This window comes from Cnephaeus nilssonii, assembly GCF_951640355.1.
Source record: "Cnephaeus nilssonii genome assembly, chromosome: 11".
NCBI classification, from domain to species: Eukaryota; Metazoa; Chordata; class Mammalia; order Chiroptera; family Vespertilionidae; genus Cnephaeus; species Cnephaeus nilssonii.
Genome location: NC_137082.1, coordinates 62,763,937 through 62,789,337, shown reverse-complemented (window position 1 = coordinate 62,789,337; position 25,401 = coordinate 62,763,937). Strand labels below are relative to the sequence as shown.

Sequence of the window (25,401 nt, the reverse complement as noted above, 5' to 3'; positions counted from 1 at the left end):
CGTGGCCTTGAATACAACAGAGGAACTGCAAAGGACAGAATCTTTGGAGAAATCAAATTCTTAAATTCCAAAGAGTGCAAAGATTTTTACTTGTTCTTAATTGCTTGTGTCTGACACTTGGAAGAAATGAAAACATGAATTTAAGTTAAGATGCATTTATAAAATGGGGGAGAGAGGCAAAATAAACCCAAAGGAAGTCTGGAGAAAGAAAAAAGTTCATTTTGAGGGAGATATTAAGTTATAGAAAATAAATATAAAACAAGACCTTATCAATAAGTTAAAAGCTGTTCTTGGAAATAATAATAAAGATGAACCAAAAATGGAACATAACTACCAGTGCCATATTCAACATAAAACTGCTGCATTTGAAGGCATATGAAAGAAACACATTTCTAAGGGCAGGGGGGGGGGAGTGGCGGGGGTTGGGGAATTTCAAACCACAACAAAACACACCAATAGCAAAGGTAAAGTGCAGTGGGAGCACTCAGGAAAAACATTTTCATTATATAAATCAGACTGAAGATAAGCATTTTAATATAATAAGAATTCCAAAATAGCAGTAAAAGGAAAGTTCAACTCAGTGGATCAACAAATATGAAAACAATTCACAAATCAAAAAAGGGAAATGGCGCTTTAAAAGGAGATCGGCTTCACTAGTAACATGAGAAACACAAACTAAGTGTTTTGATATTTTGGGTTTTTACCTATGGGATTGGCAAGAACCTAAACATTTGAACACTGGAACTAGTGGGAAGTTAAATGCTTTTGTAAAGTTGTCCATCCACTTGGAAGAGCGATGTGCCAATATCTGAGGAAATTTTAAATGTACTACTAGAGATCAGTCCCACTTCTAGGTGTGTGGCGTAACCTGAAGCAGGATTTGCACATGTGCACAAGGACACCTAAGAGTATTCATCAAACATTACTTGTTAATAACAAACATTTAGAAACATCTTAAATGCCCACATAAAGAAGGAGATCCCAGTAAATTATGTTATCATTTTATAATGGAATATTCTTCAGTAGTTTAAAAAATGAGATGGATTACTTTGAACTGATTTGGAGAGCAGTTCCTGACAAATATTGTTAAATGAAAAGCATTATGTTGCAACAAAATGGCATACAGATCATGCAACCATTTATGAAACAAAGGAAACCTCAACATCATACTTTGCATTTTAATGGGTGCGTATAATAGTGTGTAAATGCAAGAGAAAGATCAGGAAGAATACTTAGAAAATTAATAACAGCGCTTGCTTCTGGGGGAGGCGTGGAGAGACTGAGATTAAGTGTTGTGATTAAAGGGAACTTTAGGCTTATCTAAATTCTTAAATGTTTGTGCTTTACAGAGAAAATATATAGATAAATTCTTTGTGAAATTAAAGATATATTTAAAAATAAAGAAAAAAACATAATTTTTAATGGAGCTCTAAATAGAAACACCTCTCTCCTTTTTGACCATTCTGCCCCCTGCTACCTTGTGGTAGATTTAATTTTATTTTACTTTCTTAGTTTAATAAGACAAAATTAAGACAGAGCTGATGTAACAAGACATCAGTCAAGAGATAAATGCACAGTCTGCCCTGGATACCTATCTACTGAGCTACCGAATCTTCACAACATGTTGTGTTCACTCCCACGCCTTTCTCGGGGGCCTGCACATGTGTATGCAGGCACGGTTTCCTTTGTTTTCCAAAAGTGAGCTCATGCCATACAAACTGCTCTTCTATGTTCATTCGTAATGCATTGTGACCATTTCTCCAATTAAGTAATCACGAATCCATATCCTCCTTTTTTAATAGCTGTAGAATATTCTGTGATATGGATATGCATAATTTATTCAACTATTACATCACTAATGGACAAAAGTTTGCTTCCAGATATCTGCTGCAATAAACAGCGCTATCATAGACATCCCTGAACGAAACTCCGTATATAGTCGGACGTGTCCGTGTATTTAAATGGATAGCAAAAGGTCAGGAAGAACATGCACTTTCCACAGACTACATTAGCCAAAGTGGGATTACTGGGTTAGATGATGTGTCTTTTTTTTTTTTTTTTTTTTTTTTGCTTTAATAGGTATTTTCTGAAACCAGTTCAGTAATTTACTCCCGTGAGCGGAAGCGTGCACTTCCCTGTAGCTTTATCCCCCATGATGTATTACTCTTTCTATGTTTTTGTCTTTCTCCGGGATGATGAAAGGCTTTCATTTTTATTTGAATTTTCCTAGCTAATAAGACTGACTATATTTTATTTTCTTGGTATCCGTGATTTTTGTTCTGGGTGATATGAATTCTTACAACTTTCCCCCAGAAACTCTTAAAATAGGCAAAATATCTGAAATTTAATTTTTAAGATTTATTTTATCCCAGAAGAGTAGGTTGGCATTTAATATACCCTAACTGAATCTAACTCGTGTTAATTGAACACACTCGACAGGTCCTGTGGAGTGGGAAGACCAAGAGGATGAGCCAGTCAAAAAGAAATCAGACGGACCAGGTAATACAGTAAAGACACATATGACCAGGGAGAAATGTGAAACTGTTACTTGCCCAATGTTTATGTAATGAAAGGCTGCCTACAAATAATTAATCAAATACTGTCTGTGGACTATGACTAAATAATTGGTGTCCTTTGGAATCTCATCTCTTGTGAAATTGCAAAGTGAGTCCTAAAAGTAGATCTGCTCCTTGCACTGTTGGATTAATCACAGTCAGTTTGTAAATTCTTTTATCCAAGTACCCATGAAAGGTGGTGTGGGGAAACAAATGACAAATGCCCCATAGAAACCACCAGAATAGAGGAACAAAAAATATTGGCAATTAATTTTAAAGACTATACAAAGAAGGAGTTAAGAGGTAAGGAGAATTGGGGAGATGAGAGGTACTCTGAAAACTTGGGCCAACTCCTCATTTTATGGGGGAAAACCAAAAGTCCTAATGAGTTTACCCAGGATTTTAGAGCTACAGTCAAGGACAGAATCCCTGTCTTCTAACTCCCAGCCCCATCATAGTATCATTTGGGTTTTGCATAGTGTGGGACTGGGAGGAAGATTTCTCCATGCAGGAAAAACAAAACAACAAAATTCTCCAAATGAAACAAACTCAAATGCCTCTTTAGTTCTATAAAAATGCTGTTTCCTATGTACATTATCAGCAGGCAAGGTTTCCAGGCTCTCTACTCTGGATACAAATACATCCAAGGATGCCATCTGCTGGTTCAAAATGAGACTTCTCAAAGGCGCTCTGTATACTAGTAATACCCTCTTGCACAATTCTTAAACCTGGCCTCCATTTCCAGATCATTTTATTCACATGTATGTGAACCCATATCTTCTATTATTGCTACAAAGCCTTATACAATAATAATAGCTAACCCCTTAGATTTCACATCTTTGCCAGGCACTTTTCTGAGAGCTTTAGACAAATTGACTTGTTTAACCCTGGCAAAGATCCTCTTCCCCATTTAACAGTTAAGAAACTGAGGCAGAGAAAGAGTAACTTTTCAAAGGCTACATAGCCACTAAGAGGTAGAGTTAAGGTTTGAACCCAAGGAGTCCGAACCCAGAGTTTGTGCTCTTAATGACTATGTCTTATTGCCTCTATCATTAAAAAAATAAGAAACAATAAAAATCCCAATTTCACGTTAGTTAGTGATTACCCAAGTTTATAAAGTGCATGTTATACATGTCTCCAACACAGCGATTTTAGTTTTAACATCAAGACCACCATAAGCAAAACTGTGGAATAATTATATTTATCTTTACCACCTCTAGGGAAATAACTGTGAATATGAGAAAAAAATAAGTTGTCAAAAATATAAGATGTTGCTAACGTTTCTTAATAGTTGTAACTAACTTCAAGTCTTCCAGCCTCTAGGGGTCAAATGGCTAGAGGTTCTATCCAAACTACTGCGGGAATTGCATGCCTTGGTCAAGATCAAAACAGAAACAGGAGTGTGGGGTGGAAAGAGAAGTGTAGATGTCCCCAGGGTTCCCAGGCCTCTCTGGTTCAGAATTGCTCACCTGTGGAATCTGTACCAACTCAACTCCATTCAGCTTCACGAAGCAGCTGCTCCCTCCCTGGGCTTCTTTCTTTAATTGAAACTACTCTCTCATGTCCCTACTTCCTAAAGTGCACCCCATGTAAAGCTGTTAGGTGTGACACAATTTTGCCAAGGTTTGGGGGGACAGTGGGAGGCAGTGACAGCATGCATAGCAGGACACTACTTCAAAGGGGATGTCAATGATCACTGTTCCCATCTGGGCAGATCTCTCACCAGCTGGTGTCTCTGGGGCCTGGCTTCACAGCCACCTGTGGCTCGGGCCCCTTCCCTCCAGGCCCTTCTCATTTAGTCATCCCCCATCTCCTTTCCCAGTTTTCTTTTTAGCGACCAGCTGGCCACTCCAAGGTTCTTGGTATTCCAGCAGGTAGAACTGTTTAACTCTTCTCTGTCTCTCTTGCCCATCTCCACTCTGTCAGGGGGCCATCCCACATAAAGCTAAGCTGCTTGTGATGTTTTTCCTTTTGAAAAGAGCAAATGTTTACTTGGGAGAAAATCTGCCTTCCTCCTAGGCCACTCAATTCACAAATAATTTTTATTTTTTACCATTACAAAGTTAAACTTTGATTCACACTGTGGTGTGGGAAATAAAGTACAGGGAGAGGATTTGAGTCACACAGTGTCATATCTGATTATACTAGATTCCAGGTCAGGAAACTATACCTGCCACCTGTGTTTATAAGGCTTGTTAGCTAAGGATGATTTTTATATTTTTAATGGTTGAAAAAAATATTAAAAAGGAGAGTATTTCATGATATATGAAAATTATAAAACTAAAATTTCAGTATCTGTACATAAAGTTTCATTGGAAACCTAGTCATTCCCATTCATAGACAATTCACTCATTGTCTATAGCTGCTTACACAGGACAACAGCAGAGTGATTCATTGCAATACAGACAGTATGACCTGGAAAGCCAAAAATATTTACTCTTGGGCCTTGTTCAGAAAAAAAGTTGGTTGGCCCCTGCACAAGATCATAAAGGCTAGGCCAGTGGTCGGCAAACTGCGGCTCACGAGCCACGGTTTGCCACTCTGTTGAATAATGAGTTTGCCAATCACTGGGCTAGGCTATAATCATTAATTATAAATTCATTAAGGTTTTACTATGACACTTAAATCTGGTTTTATTTATTTATTTATTTATTTGGTGTGTGAAGAGTGAGATACAAGTTGGATTTTTCTTGGTGGTGTTTGTTTTCAATAAACAGTAAGACAATTCTTAACTCATTGTTATGTTCACTAAGTATTTGCTTTATGGTAATCAAGGTTTTGAAATCGTTAAAAACTAAAATTTTTAAATGCCAAGTGAAAAGAAAGGCACACATTGATCAAAATTTGGTAGCATGTCTTCAAGGATGCCTTGTATACTAGCTGAGAACTTATTGGCTTACAGGAACAAACTAGCAAGATGGTTAATATGGGATCGTTCCTCTTTTATTTTGATTCAGACCTAAAATAAAGTTAGGTCACAGCTATGGAATCTCCTCAAACCTGATCACGATCAGGAAGTTCATGCTGGCTTCTCTGAGGGCTGGCGAGGCGCGTGCTGCATGGAGACACATTGGGGACACAGTGGCAATCTGGAGCCGAGCTTATCCCACTGGGCAGCTCTCCCAGGCACCCCCAGTCACAGCACAGATAAGGAAGAGAACCCAATTCCATCAGGAATTTCACAGCTTCTGTTGGTTTCAGGGGGGTTGATCCCATGTGCAATATTTTGTGGTTAGCACGGCTCAGTAGAATTAAGAATAGTGATATTTCAGTGGTGTACATATATACTCTTAGCATGCGTACTGAGCTCTACAGAATCGTTTTAAATGATTTAACTGAATGCAACTGCAGTAGAAAGTATCACATTCTTACTGAATCAACAGAATTGTTTCCAACAACTGTTATTACTTAAGAAAAGAAGAAACTTATAGAAAAAGAATTTCAGGACCCAGTTACCTGGGTAAATACATACTGTGTGTATCCCTGTGTCAGTAACATAACTATCTCGGAAGGCAGTCTCTACTTTTAACCCAAAGTGTAGGAATCTGTTCTGGCAGCTGTTTTGACCAAAGGTTAACAGTTCCGTCCTCGCTGGGCTTGCACGGTGGTGGCTTCCTGTGCTGCCGTGGTCCCCACACCCCGCCACGCCCAGTCCGTGCCCACTCCACATGAGGCAGGGAGGCTCAGACAGGTCTGCATTTGGTAAAACACCACCGTGTTCCCACGGCAAAATGGGCGATGGCATTTGTTCCTTTGAAATTGCGTTTCTTTTTCTTCCTCCTAGATAATATCATCAAGAGGATATTTAATATTCTGAAATTTACCTGGGTGCTCTTTCTGGCAACCGTGGATAGTTTCACAACTTGGCTTAACTCCATTTCAAGGGAGCATATTGACATATCTACAGTTTTGAGAATTGAAAGATGCATGCTGACCAGAGAAATTAAAAAGGTAACACTCTTGGAATAATTCTCTTTGCTTCTTTTCACATTATATAGATTGTGAAAGTCAATATCCAGAACTCCAAGTAGGAAAAGACAAAATCCTTTCTTTCCAGACTGTCTCTACAGAACCCCTTTATTTTCCTGTATATTTAAATCTGTTCCATGCTCAGAATTAAAATCAGACACACACACACACAGTCCTGGGATAGTGGCCAATTGATTCGTCCTATGTCCTCGCTTCATCTGAGTTTGTAGGTGCACAGACTCTACTGTGTCTCATAAAGAATTATGTTGTTTAGTCTGAGAATTTTGATCTGAAACTTCTCATAGGAAAAATTAGGATATATGCAGAACAACAAAATATAATCATATAAGATTTATATATTTCATATCCTATATAATAAAAGGGTAATATGCAAATTGACCCTAACAGCGGAAAGACTGGGAACAACTGGTTGCCATGATGCACACTGACCACCAGGGGGCAGATGCTCAACACAGGAGCTGCGCCCTGGTGTTCAGTGGGTTCCACAGGGGGAGCGCTGCTCAGCCAGAAGCTGACTCAAGGCTGGCCAGCACAGCGGCGGTGGTGGGAGCCTCTCCCGCCTCCACAGCAGCACTAAGGATGTCCGACTAATGGCTTAGGCCCGCTCCCCAGGGGGAGCGGGCCTAAGCCATTAGTCGGACATCCCCCAAGGGCTCCCGGGCTGCCAGAGGGATGTCTGAATGCCAGCTTAGGCCCGATCCCCTGGTGAGTGGGCCTAAGCCATCAGTCAGACAACCCCCAAGGGGTCCCAGACTGCAAGAGGGTGCAGTCCGGACTGAGGGACTGCTTCCCCCAAGTGCACGAATTTTCGTGCACCAGGCCTCTAGTTTTAAAATAATAGTTCATTTCTGGATAAGTTACTATTACATACATATTTATACATAGCTACAGACTTACATATAAGAAGGGATTCCTTTTTAAGACAATTTAAAAAAAATAACTGACATACAATATTATATTAGTTTCAGGTATACAACATAATGATTCAATATTTATATATATTATGAAATGATCACCACAATAAGTCTATGTAACTTTCATTACCACACATAGTTACAATTTTTTCCCTGTACATTTTTAACATCTACTTTTTTTTAGCAAATTTCAAATACAGTAGTCCCCCCTTATTCATGGTTTCACTTTTTGTGGGTTATCCTTGGTCAACCACAATCCAAAAGTTATTGAATGGAAATTCCAGAAATTAACCCCCATAAGTTTTAAGTTGCATGCTGTGCTGAGTACTGTGATGAAATCTCATGCCATCCTTCTCCATCCCGCCCAGGATGTGAACCATCCCTTTGTCCAGCATCTCCCCGCTGTGTACACTCCCGCCTGTTAGTCACTCAGTAGCCAGCTGGCTTATGAGATCCACTGTGGTGGTATCACAGTGCTTACATCCAAGTAACCCTTATTTTACTTAAAAATGGCCCAAAGGGCAAGAATTGTGATGCTGGAAATGAAGGTATGCCAAAGAGAAGCCATAAAGTGCTTCTTTGAGCGAAAAGGTGAAAGTTATTGATTTAATAAGGAAAGTGAAAAATAATATACTAAAGTTGCTAGGACCTATGGTGAGAAAGAATCTTCTATTGGTGAAATTGTGAAGAGAAAAACTCTGTCTTAGTTTGCTGAGAGATAGTAAAAGAGACCATCTTCACCTCTTATTACAGTATACTATTATAATTGTTTTAATTTATTGTTAGTTATTGCTATTCATTTCTTTGGTGTGCCTAATTTATAAATTAAACTTTATCACAGGTGTGTATGTACAGGAAAAAACATAGTATAGGCAGGGCTCAGTACTATCCATGGTTTCAGGCACGCACTGGGGGTCTTGAAATGCATCCCTTGTGCATGAGGAGGGACTCCCGTACATTATACAATATTATTAACTATAGAGACCCTGCTGTACATTACATCCCCAGGACTTACTTATTTTTCAACTGGAAGTTTATACCTTTTGACCATCTTCATCCATAAACAAGAGGGGTTTCTTGTATAGCATTATCCGGTAATATTGGGTACCATTCATGAGTTGACATCAGTCCCCAACTTCACTAGCTTTGTGTTCATCTACTCCAGGTGTTCTTGATAGCTGAGAATTATCAGTGTTGATAAATGCCTGGTGGCTGCAGAGGCAAGTAAGAACTGTGGCAATGTCTCCTTCGCTGCAGGGCAACGTCCCCACTCGGGAAAGCATCCACATGTACTATCAGAACCACATCATGAACCTTTCCAGAGAGTCTGGGCTGGACACAATCGACGAACGTCCTGGTGCCGCGTCAGGTGCACAGACAGCCCGCAGGATGGATAGCTTAGATTCACATGACAGTATCTCCAGGTATTTCATGTTCTAAGCAATGGGTTTGGTTTTGACAAAGGTACAAGAGGTGGACTTCATCAATGTGAGAAATGAATGTATGAGATGAAAGTTAATCAGAACTTAACATGGATCCCCACCCTCCTCAGGATATCTCCAATGTCCTCCCCTAGACTGAGCCAGATAAAATCAGGTATCAACAAAAAACTAGTAGAGATACCTGTCTGATTCATAGGCACAGGATAGTGGTTTCCAAGCTGGAGGCAAGTAAGAATGAACCTTCCCAATGACAAAATGACTTATTTGTGTCGGGGGCTGCATCTTTAACTCTATTTTAATTTTTGTTTTTTTTTAATGTATTTTATTGATTTTTTACAGAGAGGAAGGGAGAGAGTTAGAAACATCGATCAGCTGCCTCCTGCATACCTCCCACTGGGAATGTGCCTGCAACCAATGTACATGCCCTTGACAGGAATCGAACCTGGGACCTTTCAGTCTGCAGGCCGACACTCTATCCACTGAGCCAAACTGGTTAGGGCTTTATCTCTATTTTAAAACGCCGCTCCACAAAGTATCTTCTATACTAGAATCTTCTACCGTCTGTTGTTATCTTTGATATTTTTCTTTCAGAATTGTCACTTCATGATTCATAATAAAAGTCCAAGTAGTGATTCTGTCAGCTCCCATGTTCCCTGAGTTCTGTGATCACACGCATTGTCACATAACATGCATTGGTCATGGGCCAGCACCAAGTCTATGTATAGGTTACCTCATAATGTTATGAGATGCATAATATTATCATCCCCATATTGCAGAAGACAAGAGAGGTTAAGTAACTTACCCAAAGTCACACAGCTCAAAAGTATGTATAAGCAGACTCAGGATCCAAAACCATCTAGTTCAGCTCAGAGCCCATCCTCACAACCACCATACAGTATGCTGCCTCTCACTGCCTCTTCCACACTCCAGGCTGACTTTGAAAACTGACCTGTCTTTCTTACTGCCTATCCCAGAAAAGCCTATGAATTCTTTGCACCACAGTGTTCTAGATAGCTGCTGTCAATTGTACAGATCCAGCTTTCGCTTTAAAGCGCAAGTCCTGTCCTAGGAGGAAAATGACATGCCTAAGGTAATTAGCTAGACCAGTGGTCGGCAACTGCGGCTCGCGAGCCACATGCGGCTCTTTGGCCCCTTGAGTGTGGCTCTTCCACAAAATACCACGGCCTGGGCAAGTCTATTTTGAAGAAATGGCGTTAGAAGAAGTTTAAGTTTAAAAAATTTGGCTCTCAAAAGAAATTTCAATCATGGTACTGTTGATATTTGGCTCTGTTGACTAATGAGTTTGCGACCACTGAGCTAGACTGAATGAATTACACCTTGTGTCCATCTTCAAATATATCACTGAGAACATTCGCATGTTTATTGTTTTTATTAAATATCTTAAAAAGCACCTATTCCATGCCAGGCCCTAGGCTTGATTCTGGGATAGACACATAAAGATTAAGTTGTCTCTAAACTGGTTAGAGCCTGGGAAGAAAGACTCACCTACAGGATCATTTGTGGAATTCTGGGTTAAAATTCCTGCTGTATAAGGACATCAGAAATAGGCTGTATTCCCACAGCTGGTTTAGAAGCTTCTGGGTTCCTCCCAGTCACACTTCAGATGCTGAGCAAGGCACCAAGCTCTACTGGACTGTTTGTCCTTCACAAATACTAAATTTGTTACAAGATGAAAGAGGGGAAGGAACTAAGGCTATTTTATCAATACCGAGATACCAAACCTGAAATAGGTAACTAGAAGTTGAAATTGCAACCTCAATGGGGAGAAGTCAGTAAAAAATATTTATTTTGAAATGCTGTTTTTAGCTGTTGCTGAATTGCTGTATTTTAACTTCTCCACTTGTGCCTATTCTTTATTCTAATCATCTATTTGCTGTAGATCCAAAGTAATTTGGTATGGAAAGATATTAAAAAGAAAAACAACAAAACCCTCAAGTTTTAAAATAGTACATATGTTGCTCTGACCAGAAAGCTCAGTTAGCACACCAAAAGGTTGCAAATTTGAGCCTGGTCAGGACATGCCCAGGAGGCAACCGATAGATGTTTCTTTCTCAGATCAATGTTTCTCTGTCTATGTGTGTCTTCCTCTCATTCTCTCTCTCTCTCCCTCTTTCTCTCTCTAAAATCAATAAAAACATATCCTTGGGTGAGGAGAAAAAAAATAGTATACATGTTCAAACCTCATTTTTATTTAAAAAATATATTACTCATACATATATTGATTTAAATTTGATTTTTGTACCAAAAAATTCTTCATGGATATAACCTCTCCGGTCCTCCCAAAATAGGTATTGATTCTTTTACAATCTTTTGAGGAATACCTATTATAAGTTCCAAAGGAATAGATATATTTCAGCCATTATATATTTTTGTGAACAGATAAAAACACTTAGGGCAGAAACGCTCAAGCATTTCAAGGTCAAAACATTTATTTGCTAATTGAGATGCTGTTTAAAATGCTTTTAGTTCCTAGAATAAAATAATTTATTATCATAACATTGTGCATGGTAATAAAACTTAATTTTTCATTCTATTTCTACCCACGCATACACACATTTCTCAATAATTAATTTCTGAAACCATGGGTGACATGTGTTGCAAAGTGAAAATAGTATTCTCCTTGCATGGCGAGTGCTGACAGTGCCTCCTTGTGTGTCTTCCTGAAAGCGTGCCACAATCAGCATTTGTGAAAGGACGCTTCATTCTCTTTTGACAGACGCCATTGAGACAAAAGTCATTGTGGTTTATATTTCCTTTTGCAGCCCATAAAGACTGTCCTATCTGGAAGCTACCAACCTTGTTAAATGTGTTCTTGTAACAATTTTTTTGCACAGAAATACAATTTTTTTTCAGAAAGTTACAAGGGTTTTAGAAGCCTCCTGAATATTATACATGAACATGGCTGGAGAATAATTGCTCCAGAACCAAATTCTGAATCATACTAATCAAAAAGAGCAAAGAGAACATTGTAAAGTGAACTGAAAATAAATTCTCCATAATATAAACATACATAATTTCTACGTTAGTAACTTTTAATTGCACAATATATTCAATTAAAAAATTAACTAAAATTATAAAAATAGAAAAAGAAAAAAGAACTATTTCAAATACAATCAAATAACTGCCCTTAAATCTAACCCATATTTGTTAAAATTACAAATATAAAACTATATCCATAATCAAAAATTTTGTGGTAGAAGATACTTAAAGCCATGAGTTGCTTTTTAACAAATTTTAAAATGGCCAACCAATCAACAAATTTACTAGTAAAAACCAGTACCTCTAAAATTAATTTTTACTTTTTTTCTCCAACCTAAAGAAAGGGGAGACACAATAGTGTCCATTATGCTATTATGTCTGTTGTTAGGAAATGGAATTTACATATTTGCCCTCTTATTAATGGCTGAGCTGCATTCCTAGTTTCTTTGCTTTAAGAAACCTTCAAATCTCCAGTCATTTGTCTATGCTAGAGTCTGTAGTACGCCATGCTGATTGTTGGGAGGGCAGTACTCTTCCCTAGAAGGCATTCTGAGGGTAAAAGCTGGCTCTCAATACCTGTGTGATGGGCAGGGTCTAGTGTCCTCCCTAAGTAGGAACTCACATGCTCAGTGTGGCCCCGGCCCCTTTGCAGAAGCCCCAGCCTGGGTGGAGCCCTCCCACCTACCACAGCTTCTGCTCCAGCATCCATGTCACCCATCTGTAGTTCTGGGCTTACAGTAGAGGAGGTTGGAGTGGGAACCTACCAAACGAATTTGTATTCCCTTTGACTTCATTAAAATAGTTCTGATTTCCATCAAATCCAGATGTAAAATAGCAATTATTTTAACGATGGTTGTTGTATAAAATCAGGTACCATCTGCCTTCCCAGAAAATACATTGGTTTAAATTCCTGCGAAAAACATTAGTGACATCCCAAGGATCATTCCTGGATGAGAAGGGACTAATTATCATTTGAGGAATGTCCCCTAGAGGTTGCTGTGTGACCTTGCAAGGTGACAGCCATCCATTTAGGCTTGTTTTCTGGGCCTGTTTTTATAAAGCTCCTCCCTTTCCCTTTTACATTTAAAACAGACCTGGGTTGGGCCACAAATCAGTCACACTCCAAATAACCCGATTGCATGGGGTCTGAAGGTGGGCTGGTGGGACAACAGAACTCAGTGCAGGAATCAGCAAGGTAAGTAGGGATTAGAACAGTGGTTCCCATGCAGAAAATCTGAGCAGTGCTGCAGGAGAGGGTGCTCCATGTCCTTCTGCCTGCAGACTCCAAAAAGGCCATGGGGTTGCACCTCTACAAATATGAAGGGAAATACAGAAAAGCAAAGGTCCAGGTCCTTCTTCTCATCAATGATGAAATTGGGACCCCAAAGAGGGGAACTGACTCATCTAACACTGAACAGCCTGTTAATGTCCATGTGGAGACTCAAGTCCAGTCCTCCCTGTGTTTGCCCATATGTTTCTGGTTTCCCTTGTTGTTATCTCCTCGTTCTGTTCAGGACCTGGTGACATCTAAAGGAATGATGGCCTTCTTTTAAAAAGCCCGTCTCTGTGTCCTTAATAGAGACCATTGGATTGCTAACAGGCTCGCCTCTCTCACTGTCTTGGCCCTCTCCTGGCCATGTAGCTGTGACATGCGTAGCAGGATGCTCCACAAGAGCCCTCGTGGGGTTATGCTAGAGCACCTGGAACCTGAAAAGCCCTTTGACTGGTTCCATGAGTGAGTGACTCAAATTCCTCCGCAGCCCCCGGAGGTGGTTACATCCTGAATGGAGTCCATTTCTGCCTCACAACCACGGACTGAGGGCATCGGCTGTGCAGGTTGGGCATATAGTAGGCCTCCTCGTGAAGTCACCTGATAAAGATAGATGTTCAGCTTAACAGTGTCAGCTGGGGAATCAGCCATCCTGTACCACAAAGGCCTGTCCTCCCGGTTCAGCCAAGTTGTTAGCATTCAAATTGGAAGACCCGTATTCCAGTAACCACCCCATAGGCTCTTTGGGGTTAAGCTATATGTCTGAACTGAAATCGTGTCTATGTCATAACTCTATTTGCTTCTTCTTCAGTAGCATCACTCAGTAGCATCTCAGTCCTGAATCTGCCATCATTCCCTCCCCAGTTGTTGCTTCACTGGGGAACAGGAGGTGAGGATTGTAGCCAATGGGTTCTCACCCTAATGATATCCATCAAGACCTAAAAATCATCCAGAAGGAAACATTCATGAGGCAAAACGAAAAGTTAACAGACAAAATGACCCTGCCATTGCTAGACTTCCTCTGTTGTTTTCTTTGTACCATTTTATTTCTTTTTTTTTTAAATGTTGGTTTATATCCAGTTGCATATCAAACCAGCATCTCTTCTACATGCAAGGCATCTAGTTTGGCTTCACTGAATATCACTCAGAAAATGGGGTGGAATATTCAGCTTGTTGCATCATCCCTGAGCTTCCCTCTCTCATTTGGAGACTGTGTTTTTTTAAAAAAAAATTGAAATCTTTTATGTAAATTTTACGTGAGCAGATATTTCTGCTTAAGCAATTTGGTTACAAAATGCTCTCAAGGAACTCAAGGAGCTCCAAATAAAGCACATGTCTCAATTAAAAATAACAACAACAAAACAAACAAAAAAACACCTCAGTTGCAAAGTTATAATGCTATGATTTCTCTGTGAGAGGCGTGTCGGGACTTATAATTATTCTGTTTCCACGTCCCAGCCAGAGAGTGACACTTCATATTTACCAATATATTTTAGCCAACCTATTTTGTTAAAGCCAGTACTATTGTGTTTTATTGTCCTGCCAAACAGGTCCCTCCCTGCCCTTGAGCCCTGCTGTGGTGGTCGTCATTGCCATGGTGTTGGTGTCGTGTGTGGTCTGCTGCATGGCAGTGTGTTGGTCAGTTGATCCATGTGTGACCTGATTTTCCACGGGGGTTTTAACACTGTGTCTCTGTAACTGTTTGCGCTGCTAGCTGCTACACTGAAGCAACCATGCTGTTCTCGAGGCAGTCTACCCTTGATGATTTAGATGGACCCGAAACTGTTCCTAAAACAAGTGAGCGTGCTCGACCTAGGCTCCGTAAAATGCTCAGCTTGGATATGTCCTCCTCATCAGCTGACAGTGGCAGTTTAGCATCAAGGTGCTTAACTTGTGCATGCTTTGTTCTGTGATTTTATATCTCCCCCTCCCCCCGTCTCATTGCAAATATAAGTTTGTGTGGTGGATGTTTTCTTTTTCTTTTAAGAATTTGCATGAATAACCAAAGCATAACCACCACCTTTCTGGGACATACCTGGTTATTCCCAGGACAGCATTCTAGGAAACTAACCGCTCTTTAGTTTTTGTCTGTTAGGAGTTTCTTAAAAAACGCTTATGATAAACATTGTCCTCCACTTTGTAAGTATTTTACACTTTCGAAGAAAATAAGCATGTTTCTCCCCTTGGTTGAGAGCTCATGTAGGCAGACCTCACAGGGGGAAATGAGATTTTTCTCATGATTTCATCAAAAGATACATGCAGTAGGAAAAATTATGAAAATTTGCCACATATGGTCTTTTTTATACAGAATAAATCTGCCCACATTTTATATGCATAACTGACATAAAAGTCAGAATAGATTTTACCATTGATTTTTTTAAAAGAATAGTATGATGCAATAGATAGAATAGTTCACATTTGTAGACTGTGACTTGTTTTGCTTTATAAAAGATGACTTTGGGCTTAAGTTCCTCATTAAATCCTATCATAAAATAAGAATCTTTTAGAAATGAAATGAAACCCAAAAGCTCTTTTTTGAGTTGCCTTTGAATGGTCAGCAGGACACAGGAGCATCAGCTATGTTGTGCTTATCCTGATACCAAAATAACCCAAACCAAAACGAATTTCAATTTTGGCAAATCAGAGGGCCGTTAACCTCTTTTTGCTGGCAGCTGTGTATCCTAATACAGTGCTGCAGCATGCCAGGCCGGGCACTGGTGCAATGCTTTGCCATGAGAGGTCCTCTGACAGACACATGCTATGCTGTTCCACTTTGCTGCTTCCTGAAGGTACCAGGATCTGTTGAATCCCTTTGGGGACAGACCAAATCAAAAACCATAGAGAGCATTCCTGTCATTGGATATATAGTGTAACTGGAAGTCAGAACGGGAATGGAGCTGGCTCCAGTGGTCTGAAAATTCCCTGGGGTGATCAGTCAATTTCATGGCCTTCCTAGGAGGCTAATTGAGGTAAGTCTTAGCAAAACTCCAGTTTGGCATGACATTCCAAGAGCCTTCTACATGATGTGCATGCACGCTTAGGGCCAAAGCCCTGGGAATACTGAACACCTGAGAAGGTCCCAAGAACTCATACAAATCTGGTTCTTCAGCCTCAGGACTCAGCCAACTTTCTCCATTCATTCACTTATTCATTAACGTGTCTACTCTGGTGTCGATGACAAGAAAAATGGGTATAATCTATGCATTTGAGAATCTCAGTGTTTATGGACCCTAGTTCCCCACATATGCCATTCAGATAGATAATAGTGCATGTTTCAGAATCTAACAAGTTATAGTTTTATATCCACAGATTCCACGGATGTGTCTGAGGTAAATAATATTAGAACGCATGCCATGAATTTCACTGGTGGGCCAGCTCTATTTTCATTTCCAACTTTTTCTGCATGGGCCTGCCAGGGAAAGTTAGAAGATAGAACACGAAAAGGAGGAGAGGAGGGTGCAAAAGAAATGAACAGGATGCCAAAAAGAGAGAGTGAGATAAGGGTGGAGAGCTGATCGGAAGTGAACACTACAAGGGGAGCCGGCAGAGAAAATCAGTGGGAATCATTGGGAGGAGAGAGAGCAGGACTGACCCTTGAGGGTGGAGCAGGCAGCGCCAAGGAGAGATCACCCTGGGAGGAGATGGTGGGTGTGTCCATGTGTAGACAAAGAGGTTATCGGGAGGTGGTTGGGAGCTGGAAATGGTGAAAATTCAGTCAAATGTGATAATCACTAATAAGAAAAAGGCAAAGGGTGAGAAACAGAGAGAAGGAACAATTATGAAAGAAGTGGGCCATTTTTTAAAAATAAAGCATGCAGTTGTTTAGACAATATTTTATTATTCCTGTCATCCTCTTCTGGATCTGGGTGGGCCCGTGGCAAGGACTGACAGTAGAGTTTATCTTGGTCAGCGCCCACAGACCCAAACCCGCCACGCTTCTCACTTGCCTATGCAGCCCGCTTTAAAGGGCAGAGAAGGGGAGGTATGCTGTGCTGTGTCTCGATTTGGAGGTAAACCCTGGAACCCACGGCTGTGAATCCTGAGGTCATTTTTAAAACCTCCGTGCACAGGTGGCTTTAGCATCGTGGAAGCCATGTGACTTGCTCTGGTTTTCAACTGGGTGTGTGCACTGCCAGCGCCTGCATTTGAGAGGGTGCGGTTTGCAGTCTGCAGGCCAGTGCGACTGTCCCGAAGGAACAAAGCAGATGGGATGCAGGGAAGGGAAACGTGGCGTCTGACTTCCCATCTGCCTTGATGGTCTTTTGGGGAGCACTAAGGAGGTATCTGGAGAGTTTGAGAGGATGCTGAGGAGCTGGGTGCTAAGCCCGGGGTCTGTGCCCGTCCCTCTCTCCCGACAGCGAGCCCACGCAGTGCACCATGCTGTATTCGCGCCAGGGGACCACCGAAACCATCGAGGAGGTGGAGGCCGAGCAGGACGAGGTGGAGGCCAGCCAGGACGTGGAGGCCCAGCAGGACGAGGACGTGGGGGTCCAGGACAGCGACGATGATGAGGGCAGTGAGGCCGAGGTGGACGTGGGGCCAGATGGGCCTGAGGGGTCCGAGGAGGAGGAGGAGGAGGAAGAGAAGGAGGAAGAAGAGGAGGAGGAGGCGGAAGAAGAGGCAGAGGAGGCCCAGGACTCCGAGGAGTCCGAGGAGGCCGGCCTCACCCCGGACACTGAGCTGCCGCGGTCCTTCACGGAGGACGGAGACATGGAGGTCCCGCCGTCCTACAGCAAGGCGGTCAGCTTTGAGCGCCTGTCCTTCGGCTCGCAGGAGGACTCCGCGGGGCCGAGCCGCATGGCCGTCAGCCCCGACGACAGCCGCTCCGAGGACAGGCTGGGGTCCAGCATCCTACCGTCCCTAACGCACGAGCTGACGGCCAGCGAGCTGCTGCTGAACAAGTAAGAGCCCGTGGGCTGCGGGGAGGCGTCTGGGAGCCAGGCGCTGGGGCTGTGCATAGAGGCAACTCCATGTACAAACACCCACCTGCGTGTTGACAGCAAACAGACACAGTTCTCATTACTCCTCAGGCGGCACATACAACACAGACTCGGCACGTCTGTCACTAATGGTAGAACTAGCAAGAGCTGCCAGTAGACACTGCTCAGGTGTCTTTCTGTAATATAACATTGGGGGGGGGGGGTTGCCACAGGAAATCCGGGGGCAGAGGGAAGGAAAGGACAGGAAGGATCTTGCAACATGGCAATGAGTCATTTGGAGAAATGAAGACAAAAGTATTGTCATGCTTATGCTCACAGGATGTTCCACGATGATGAGCTGGAAGAGTCGGAGAAATTCTATGTGGACCAGCCGCGGTTCTTGCTGTTGTTCTACGCCATGTACAACACTCTGGTGGCCCGCTCAGAAATGGTGTGCTACTTTGTGATCATCCTGAACCACATGGTCTCTGCCTCCGTAATCACCCTCGTGCTCCCCATTCTGATCTTCCTCTGGGCCATGCTGTCTGTCCCGAGGCCCAGCAGACGGTTCTGGATGATGGCCATTGTCTACACAGAGGTAGGCTACCCTTGGGCACAACCTCCTCCAAGCTACGTGGGGCATTTGCGCTAGGTGGGCCTGCCCCGACTCCCAGATAGTTCCACACAGAACAATCAGTAGATGTATATTCTTAGGCAGATAAATGAACATACCTAACAGTTACCTCGTGCTGGTAATTGTGTATATCTTTTTACATTTCACACCTCACACAAAATAGGTGCTAATATCATTCCTATTTAATAGATAAGGGACCAACCTTAATAAGGTTGAATAATTGGCCCAAAGTTACCCAGCTAGTGAGTGGCGGGGCAGACTCCTGAAGCCTGGTTGTCCGTCCTGTGATATTAACCGCGGAGATAACAACAGTGCTATGCAGACCCAAGCATATTGCCTGAGCCTGGGAATGTTCCATGAATGGATGCTAAATTAAATAATACAGTACGCCCTTTTAATATAGTTTAATGCAGCAAGAACATATCCCATTTCTAAACTTAGGCCAGTTTCCCTAAATCAAAACACAAAGTTATATAATAACCCACTTAAAAATCTGAATAACAGAAAGGGAGAATTGCTAGCCCATTTCCATCACAGGTGAGGGGACAAGAGACTACAGAGTTAGACAGGTGCTGTGCCTCATGTGGCCTGATGGGGTGGAGAGAAGTTAGATATCATGGCGACTTCTTAGTGAAAGAGAACTTAGAGCTGAATCTTAAGGGATGAGTATAAAGTCACCAAAAGAAGAAAAGCAAAGGGAGCACCAGTCATCAGGAGTAACCCATGCAAACAAACAAAGGTATAAGACAACCTGGCACGTGCCAAGAATGACAGGTGGCTTACGATGGCTGGAAGGCAGGCTGTGAGTGGAGAGTGCGGCAGAAGGAGCGTGGGAATGCAACAGGGTTTATGCTCAGGACTTATCTCCTTAGTGCTGAAGGCTTTAAATGGAAATAACAAGGGTCCATCAGTAGATGAGTGGATAAGAAAGCTGTGGTATATTTACACCATGCAATACTATGCAGCAGTAAAAAAAGGAAGGATCTCTTACCCTGTGAGACAGCATGGAGGGACATGGAGAGTATTATGATAAGCAAAATAAGCCAGTCAGAGAAAGACAAGTATCACATGATCTCACTTATATGTGGAATGTAATGAACAAAATAAACTGATGAACAAAATAGATCCAGAGACATTGAAGCATGGAACAAACTGTCAAATCTCAGAAGGAAGGTGGAGGTGAGTGGGTGAGAGGAAAGACATCAACCAAAGAACATGTATGCATAACCTATGGACATAAACAGTTGGATGGTGAAGGCCTGGGATGGAGAGTAGGCTAGAAAGGGTTAATGAGGGGGATAAAAGGAGACTATGTAATACTTTCAACAATAAAGATTTTTTTAAAAATAAAATAAACAGGGGCATGACTCGATCAGATTTGTGTTTTTGCAAGTTTTTATACAGAATGAAAGTGGACACATCGAGGCCAGCTAGGAAACTATTTTAATTGTGGGTGAAAAGTAATAGGGTTTGAATGCAGTGCCAATGAGGTTGAAGATGAGTGGGTAAATGTGGTTTCAGTAATTGACTAAAGCTTCTTGCGGTGTGAAGGAGAAGGGGAGAGGCAAGAATGACCTCCAGGTTTCTGCTTTGGAATTTGGTATGTGGGGATGTTCGCTAAGAAACACAGGACTGTTCATTGCAGAAGTTTGACTAAGAAGACAAGAGAGAGAGAAGAGCTAAAGGAAGACTCTAGGTCCAGAGAGGACTTTTTAAAGAACTTTTATTAATGAATTGTGTATATTGCAATGAATTCCTGATGATATAGACATTAGAGGAATGCTTACATGAAACCCATCAATTTTCTCATTTGTCCTTCTCTCTCAACACGCCACTTTTCTACGTTTATACACTTAGAACAGCACAAGTGTCCAATTAGTTTCGTTTACTTTTATATCTTCTTGAGAAGAACTTCCAGTGAGTAATAAAGTAGGGAGAAGAAAGAGATTGGAGTAAAGTGAAAACTGTGTACATCAAACCTGCGTAATATTGTTCATAGAGATTTCAAGTTAAAGCAATACATAAAATATAAAGACATAAACATTACTCTGCTCTTGTGTCCTAATACCATATTTTAATAGCTGATAATTAGATATGTATCAACTAAATCAGTATAAATTAGCCTACTTCTCAAATATAGGGAAAGTTATTTAAGCAGTGTCATGAGTGACCTGACTGGCCCTGATATATCTATGTTTGAAGGCACTCGCTCCTGTTCTGAAGTCAGTGGTCTGTAAGAACAATGATGTAATCATTCCACATAATTGTGTGCATTTCTACCATCAAAACTGTGAAATGGATTTTTCTTAGTTGTTTTATATTGCTGTTTCTCCTATATAACTATGCTTACAAGGATTTTTTTTTTTTTAATTTCTATCATCCATGTGTAGGTGACAATTGTGATCAAGTATTTCTTCCAATTTGGGTTCTTTCCCTGGAATGAGCTTGTGGAATTGAACAAGGACAAACCTTTCTACCCAACTAATATTATAGGTGTGGAAAAGAAAGATGGCTATGTTCTTTATGATCTCATTCAGCTCCTGGCTCTTTTCTTCCATCGATCAATTTTGAAGGTACAGTTTTAACAGTTAACCCGCCCATGTTGATAATTGTCCCTGTAATATTCCTAGAGACTGTGAACATTAGGATTGGTGACAGTGCTGAAGGGTCAGTGATGGTGTCTACTTGTATGCTTTAAAACACACACACACAAGCCATTATATTCATTTAGTGGACATTTTCTTCAATACTCTGTGCTCAATAATGTAACTTATAATAAATCTGGGAGCAAAATTCCCCCTATTTCCACCCTGGATTGAACATACAATAATTAATTCACACATGTGAGAATTGCTTAAATGCCCTACAATAGCTTAATGCCTGATATGCTAAATTCTACTCCTAGCTTAAGCCAGAACCCCAGAGAGCTACAGTTTAGAGTGGATCATATTGCTTTTCGTCTCCATCCCAACCTCTGCCTACCACCTTGTAGCATTGCTTTTCTTGGGTAGTTTTTTTTGTCATGAAACGGTTAGCGTTAGTGAGAGACTATACATTCAATGGTCTGGTGACGCTAGTGCTGTGCTTTGCTTCCTGGAAGCTTCTTGTTGAGAAAGCTGTTTATCACACTGCTCTGGGAAGACCTGCCTACAGGGTGACCTGTCTCAGGATCGGTAACTCTTGTCATCCTCCTGAGCAACTTTTACCACTTTTCATCAATAATCACATGTGGGCTTTTTCTTCTTATATACTATAAACTATAAGCTAAGCTTATAAATGATAACATTAGAAAGTATTGCATAGCATGCATTTTATGTGTTGATATACCTATTGTCACAACCTTACTTTTCTTCTCTTACTTACCCATGTCTCCTTTTATAAAATATTTACATTTATTTTATGATCGATATATATATGCACCCATACACATATAACACTGTGTTCAACTTCTGTTATACTTAGTGGGTTATTTCCAATTGGGTTCATCTGTGTATAACTTTGGTCAAGATCTTTTTTCTCTCTTCTGTCACCTTGCAAAGTGCCCAAGTCCCTAACCTTTCATTTTGCAGTCACCTTACCTAGGTTATTGGGTTGTGGCTGGTTTTCAAAGGTATGTTATTCAAGGAAACCAGTTAGCCAAAATTGAACTTGCCCAGAAGCTCCAGTTTTTCTGATGAATATGCTGATTTTCGGAATTAATCCACTTTACTAATTCTTGTTATGACTATATTGATTTATTAACTTTATATCTTTTTAGTTCCAGAAACTAGTTAAAATTTCAATATTTAAAACATAATGGTATAATTTTGGCCACTTTACAATTATCTTAAAAACTTTTGTATCCTTTTGCATGTCATTTAAAATTTTTTATAAACCTTTAGGCACTTTTACTACTTTTCATCAATAATCAAATGGTTTAACAGCTACAATTTTATATTTAAAGTGTATAATAAACAAAATTTTGATATTTTATATTGATATACTTTAATTTCTTCTTTGAAAATTTCCATTTACTGTACATAGTGAATGTATATGAGATTTGAGGTACTGGTATTATGCTAAAATTTTGGATAATGATATGAAAAATACTTTTTGGAATGATAAATCTTTTCATGAAAAAACAACAACAACACACCTCTTATAGAATGCTGCTATGGAAACCAAATAATGAAAACTATGTAGGAATTTGAAAAGTGGTTAAAACTATCCTATTTAGTATTAATTGCTGCAATTTTATAAATAACTAGAGGCCCAGTGGATGAAATTCGTGCACGGGGGAGGGGGAGGTTGTCCCTCAGCCCAGCCTGCACCCTCTCCAATCTGGGACCCCTTGAGGGATGTCCAACTGCCCGTTTAGGCCCGATCCCACCAGGATCGGGCCTAAACGGGCAGTTGGACTCCCCTCTCACAATCCAGGACTGCTGGCTCCCAACCGCTCGCCTGTCTCTTCCTGATTGCCCCTAACCGCTTCTGCCTGCCAGCCTGATCACCCCCTAACCACTCCACTACCAGTCTGATCAATGCCTAACTGCTCCCCGGCCGGACCAGTTGCCCCTAACTGCCCTCCCTGCTGGCCTGATCGCCCACTACTGCCCTCCCCTGCATACCTGGTCCCCCCCAACTGCCCTCCCCTGCAGACCTGGTCTCCCCCAACTGTCCTCACCTGCAGGCATGGTCCCCCCCAACTGCCCTCCCCTGCAGGCCTGGTCCCCCCCAACTGCCCTCTCCTTTAGGCCTAGTCCCTCCCAACTGCCCTTCCCTGCTGGCCTGGTCTGCCCCAACTGCCCTCCCCTCCTGGCCTGGTCACCCCTAACTGCCCTCCCTGCTGGCCTGATCACCCACTACTGCCCTCCCCTGCAGGCCTTGTCCCCCCCAACTGTCCTCCCCTGCAGGCCTAGTCCCCCACAACTGCCCTCTCCTGCTGGCCTGGTCTGCCCCAACTGCCCTCCCCTCCTGGCCTGGTCACCCCTAACTGCGCTCCCTGCTGGCCTGATCACCCACTACTGTCCTCCCCTACAGTCCTGGGTCCCCCCCCCCAACTGCCCTCCCCTGCAGGCCTGGGTCCCCCCCCAACTGCCCTCCACTGTAGGCCTGGTCCCTCCCCAAATGCTCTCCCCTGCAAGCCTGCCCTCCCCTGCTGACCTGGTCTCCCCGAACTGCCCTCCTCTGCCGGCCCGGTCACCCCTAACTGCCCGCCCCTGCAGGCCTGGTCCCCCACAACTGCCCTCCCCTGCAGGCTTGGTCCCCCGCAACTGCCCTCCCCTGCAAGTCTGGGTCCCCCCAACTGCCCTCTCTTGCTGGCCTGGTCTCCCCCAACTGCCCTCCTCTGCCGGCCTGGTCACCCCCAACTGCCCTCCTCTGCTGGCATGGTCACCCCTAACTGCCCACAACTGCCCTCCCCTGCAGGCCATCTTGTGGTGGCCATCTTGTGTCCATATGGGGGCAACCATCTTTGACCACATGGGGGCGGCCATCTTGAATCTTGGAGTGATGGTCAATTTGTATATTACTCTTTTATTAGATAGGATTAGAAGAATTAACAAACTTAAATATACTACTAAGAAAGTAGTGAAAGAATCTAAATATGTTAAAATGTTGGCAAAAGACAAAACAAGTTTTTTAAATGATTTGAAAGAAATTAGTATAAACTGAAAAATCCTGCTATGAACACCTAAAATGTTTGTAAGAATACATTCATTTAATATGTTTAAAAATAGTATACCTATAAATAAATATTTAAGAATAATTTGTAAATTAGGTGACTTTGTCTTCTGATGAACTAATTATTCTCTGAATTGGTTTTTGACCAAGTGATTTTTGGCAAATTGGCCTGGAGCTCTTATCCCCCAAAGTATGTGTCAGAGGGAGAATTCGTCAAGGCCTTGGGGAATAAATGCAGAATCTGGCTGTCTGGGCACTCAGGAGGCTGTGATCTCATTGGGGAACTTTGTCTAACAGCAGCAAGTTCATTGTCAGGGTGACTTGCGGTCCAGGTAGCATCATGCTCCAGGAGGGCCTCTGCTCTCTCACCTCCTTTTCCACTGTCATTTCTCCCCTCTTTATCAGCCCTTTCATCCCATTTCCCTGAAGCAAAACCCAGGCTCTGCAGAATGCATCATAATCTGTTTCACATGTGGGCCAACGTTTTTGAGTTAAGTATTTGCAGCTCTGTTTCTGAGTCAGCCATGGATGATTCAAGGATTCACATCATGTTACGCAGCTTGGGGAGGGACAGCATTATTGTTCAAGTACAGCTATTTAGTAAACATGGGGCAATGGGGCTAAATTCACCCACTTACACTTCAAGTTGATGCTTGGAGTGCTAGTCATAAGCATAGAGAGGTGTGTTCTAGAAAGCACTTCTGCTCACGGAACAAGAGATTGTAATTTCACCTTTTCTCCATCTGCCAAACATCAGCTGTCTCCATCTCACTTAATTAGCCAAACTTTTATCATCTTACCCACCCATATCCACTCTACTGGGACCATCATAAAATTATAGGTAATAAGCTTTCTTAGAATCTCTCCCCTGCCTTGGTTTTCTAATCTTTTTTTTAATTACAGCTTTATTGAGGTATAATCGACAAAATTATAAAATATTTAAACTGGACATGTGGTGATTAGATAAATGCATACATTGTGAAAGGATTTTTCCATCTAGGTAATTAACACTCACA

At 41.8% G+C, this 25,401-nt stretch overlaps 1 protein-coding gene across 1 annotated transcript in view; it reads left to right on the top strand.

The window, feature by feature from the left end:
* PIEZO2 (piezo type mechanosensitive ion channel component 2) overlaps nucleotides 1-25,401 on the top strand; it is a gene marked incomplete at its 3' end in the record, with an annotated part of 333,950 nt that overhangs the window by 290,201 nt on the left and 18,348 nt on the right. The window contains exons 34-40 of the mRNA XM_079783425.1: nucleotides 2,440-2,499; nucleotides 6,340-6,506; nucleotides 8,717-8,883; nucleotides 14,886-15,053; nucleotides 17,530-18,072; nucleotides 18,430-18,688; nucleotides 21,115-21,297. Coding sequence (XP_079639551.1) covers nucleotides 2,440-2,499; nucleotides 6,340-6,506; nucleotides 8,717-8,883; nucleotides 14,886-15,053; nucleotides 17,530-18,072; nucleotides 18,430-18,688; nucleotides 21,115-21,297 — 1,547 coding nt within the window. The remainder of the gene's footprint in view (nucleotides 1-2,439; nucleotides 2,500-6,339; nucleotides 6,507-8,716; nucleotides 8,884-14,885; nucleotides 15,054-17,529; nucleotides 18,073-18,429; nucleotides 18,689-21,114; nucleotides 21,298-25,401) is intronic.